The sequence below is a fragment of the Cyprinodon variegatus genome, unplaced genomic scaffold (genome assembly GCF_000732505.1).
Source record: "Cyprinodon variegatus isolate N-32 unplaced genomic scaffold, C_variegatus-1.0 Scaffold1174, whole genome shotgun sequence".
Classification (NCBI taxonomy): Eukaryota; Metazoa; Chordata; class Actinopteri; order Cyprinodontiformes; family Cyprinodontidae; genus Cyprinodon; species Cyprinodon variegatus.
Window position 1 is genome coordinate 138,193 of NW_015151627.1, and position 2,526 is coordinate 140,718.

Here is a 2,526-nt window from a genome sequence, read left to right on the forward strand (position 1 = left end):
CCATCCCTGCCACAAAGGCCATCAAATAATGTTAATCTCACGGAATCTCACTATACATCAGCCAATCTCATTCTCCCCTCTCTCATGACAAGGCGCTCACGAGTCCTATCATGAAAAAAGGTTCATTGTGCGACCTGAGTAACGCGCAGTAACGGGGTGTCTGCAATGGTAACTGCGTTATAGTTACAGTCAAAGTAATTAGTTAGATTACTCGTTACTAAAACAAGGTTACTTTCAACGCCGTTAGTCCCATCACTGAGTATAGATACCTAAAAAGCGTTGCCGTTTCCCTACGACTTTAAACGCATGCAAGAGCCGATTTCTCCTCATGAACGATGTGTTTAAAAGTCTCTGTTTGCATCGCTCATACAAGCTCACTTTCCAAAAGAAGATTTGCAATTTTTCCACGATGTCACACTCACCACTGGTAAGGGAAAATGGGGACGAGCACGTAGGACGGCCTTACATAAACACATCACTAGAATGATTGACAGTTAGGAGGACCACTTAGAACATCCTCTACTATACCTTTAATGCCTTATTTATCTTAAAAAAGGGGTTATAAGAAATTGAAGGAATTAGTTGTATTACATTACAAAGTAAAACGTGAACTGTTACAACCTGGACAGCACACTCTTAATAGTGAAGGAAAAGTGATTTTAAACAACCTTTAGCAAGAAACGCTAAAAACAAATGTATGTTTCTGTGGCTGGAGGGAAAAATGAAACGATTTGAGATTGTTAAAATATAAGGAACATAAAAATATCTAGATTATCCGTCTAATCTGGTTCCAATCTGTCTTCAAGCTGAGGCGGTCTGATCTGATTCATTCATTTGGAAATGTGAACGGGCTTAATGAGGTAATAAGGAGTCTTCCTCTTCCTGCTCCTGTTATTTCTGCAGTAAATGTGAAGTCATTTTTTCACGGAAAAGGAATAAAAGATAAAGAAATAGAATAAAAATATTAATTGACAGATTTGGAAAAAGACAAACTAGAGCAGAGGATTGATTATGTTTCACTGGGATTAAATCCAATTTATCAGCCATGGGATGCTTGAAAGGATAAGCTGGATGTGGATTAATTAGTGTGTTCTCTGTCTGTCTGTCTGTCTGTCTGTCCAAACCCAGATCCTGGGTCTGATGGTGGTGCGAAAGATGCTGGACATGGTGTTCTCTCAGCATGACCTGGCCTGGCTGGACGACCTGTTGCCTGAGAAAGAGAAGAAGAAGAAGGAAGACGACAAGAAGAAAAAGAAGGAGAAGGAAAAGAAGAAGCCTAAAGCAGATGACAGTGAGGAAGAGGTGAGAAACTAAACCCTCTGCTGCCCCCTGCAGGACAGACGGCCCATGAGGTTGTTCTCTGATTAATATCTGTACTGTGTGTGAACAGGAGAAGTACCGAGGCTATTCCAACCACTCCCCCAGCTCAGAGTCGGACCTGGATCGCAGGTACTGTGTTCTGAAACTGCACATCCCCTACAAAGACCTGGTGTACCCTGACGTAGCGCAGTCCGAGTGGGGGGCCCACTGCCAGCAGGCCGCCCGCCACATATAGAGCTTCTTAGGAGCCCTGCACAGAACCGAGGCTCCGTTCCCAAAAACAGACAAATCTGACATAAACCTGAATTCACCATGGAACAAAAACGAACATTTTATGATCAGAGATCCTTTATATCCAGAACATGTTTGAATAGTTATTCAGGGATGATGTGAGAAAATGGTTTATCTCTCTGTATTGAAATTCTCTGTTTGCATTTGATTGGCTGCTGGATGGTTGTTACCTTCCAGGTTCACACAGTTCATTCAAAAGGATCTAAACTGTGGTTACGAAGAAGCAGCAGATTAATAAACTAATTTAAACAGCAGACACGAAGGACATGGCTAAATGCAATCAACTATTTTAAGATGAACCGTCATTTTAAAACATGCTGCAAACAAAAAAATTCATTCATAGATGCTGATTGTCATTATTTTATTAAAGTTCAGACCCAAATGCTGAAGACCAAACAGGGAGACCAGGAGAAAAGGTTTAACAGGTTTTATTGAAGAGATAATGCAGAGAGAAGTGTTGCTCTGAACACTGCTCAACCGGAACTGAAAAGTGAGGGGAAGACACAGCGGTTAGTTCAGGCTCTGTGGGAAATTTGACTCTTGAACTTGGAGAAGAGGATCTGGTTGCTGACTCACGTTTCCAGAGAAGTTGTTGAATATTTGACTCCAGTCTGTATGCTGTTGTTCCAGTGTTTGTCTGATTCGGTGGAGGGTGGAACAGGGTTTACCCAGATTGCAGTTGTTTGTAGGTGAACAGAGAAGCTGACTGCAACTCAGATTTCCTGCGGTACTTGAATAGGTCGTAGTGGAGATGAATCCCTTTCTCAGTGTGAAGCTCAAACGATCTCTTGGGTAAAGTGGATCCAAACCTTCTGTTTGAACCCCAGCTCAGCTTGAAGCTCTGTTGATCCTTCCAGGGAGAGAAGGTCCGAAAAATCCAGTTTGCAGGATGACTTCCTGCCGAGAGGCAAAGAC

At 42.3% G+C, this 2,526-nt stretch overlaps 1 protein-coding gene across 1 annotated transcript in view; it reads left to right on the top strand.

Moving 5' to 3' along the window:
• The window catches only part of LOC107101937 (electrogenic sodium bicarbonate cotransporter 4-like), a 72,142-nt gene that overhangs the window by 62,611 nt on the left and 7,005 nt on the right, over positions 1-2,526 (top strand). The window contains exons 21-22 of the mRNA XM_015401029.1: positions 1,129-1,302; positions 1,391-1,449. Of these exons, the coding sequence (XP_015256515.1) occupies positions 1,129-1,302; positions 1,391-1,449 (233 nt within the window). The remainder of the gene's footprint in view (positions 1-1,128; positions 1,303-1,390; positions 1,450-2,526) is intronic.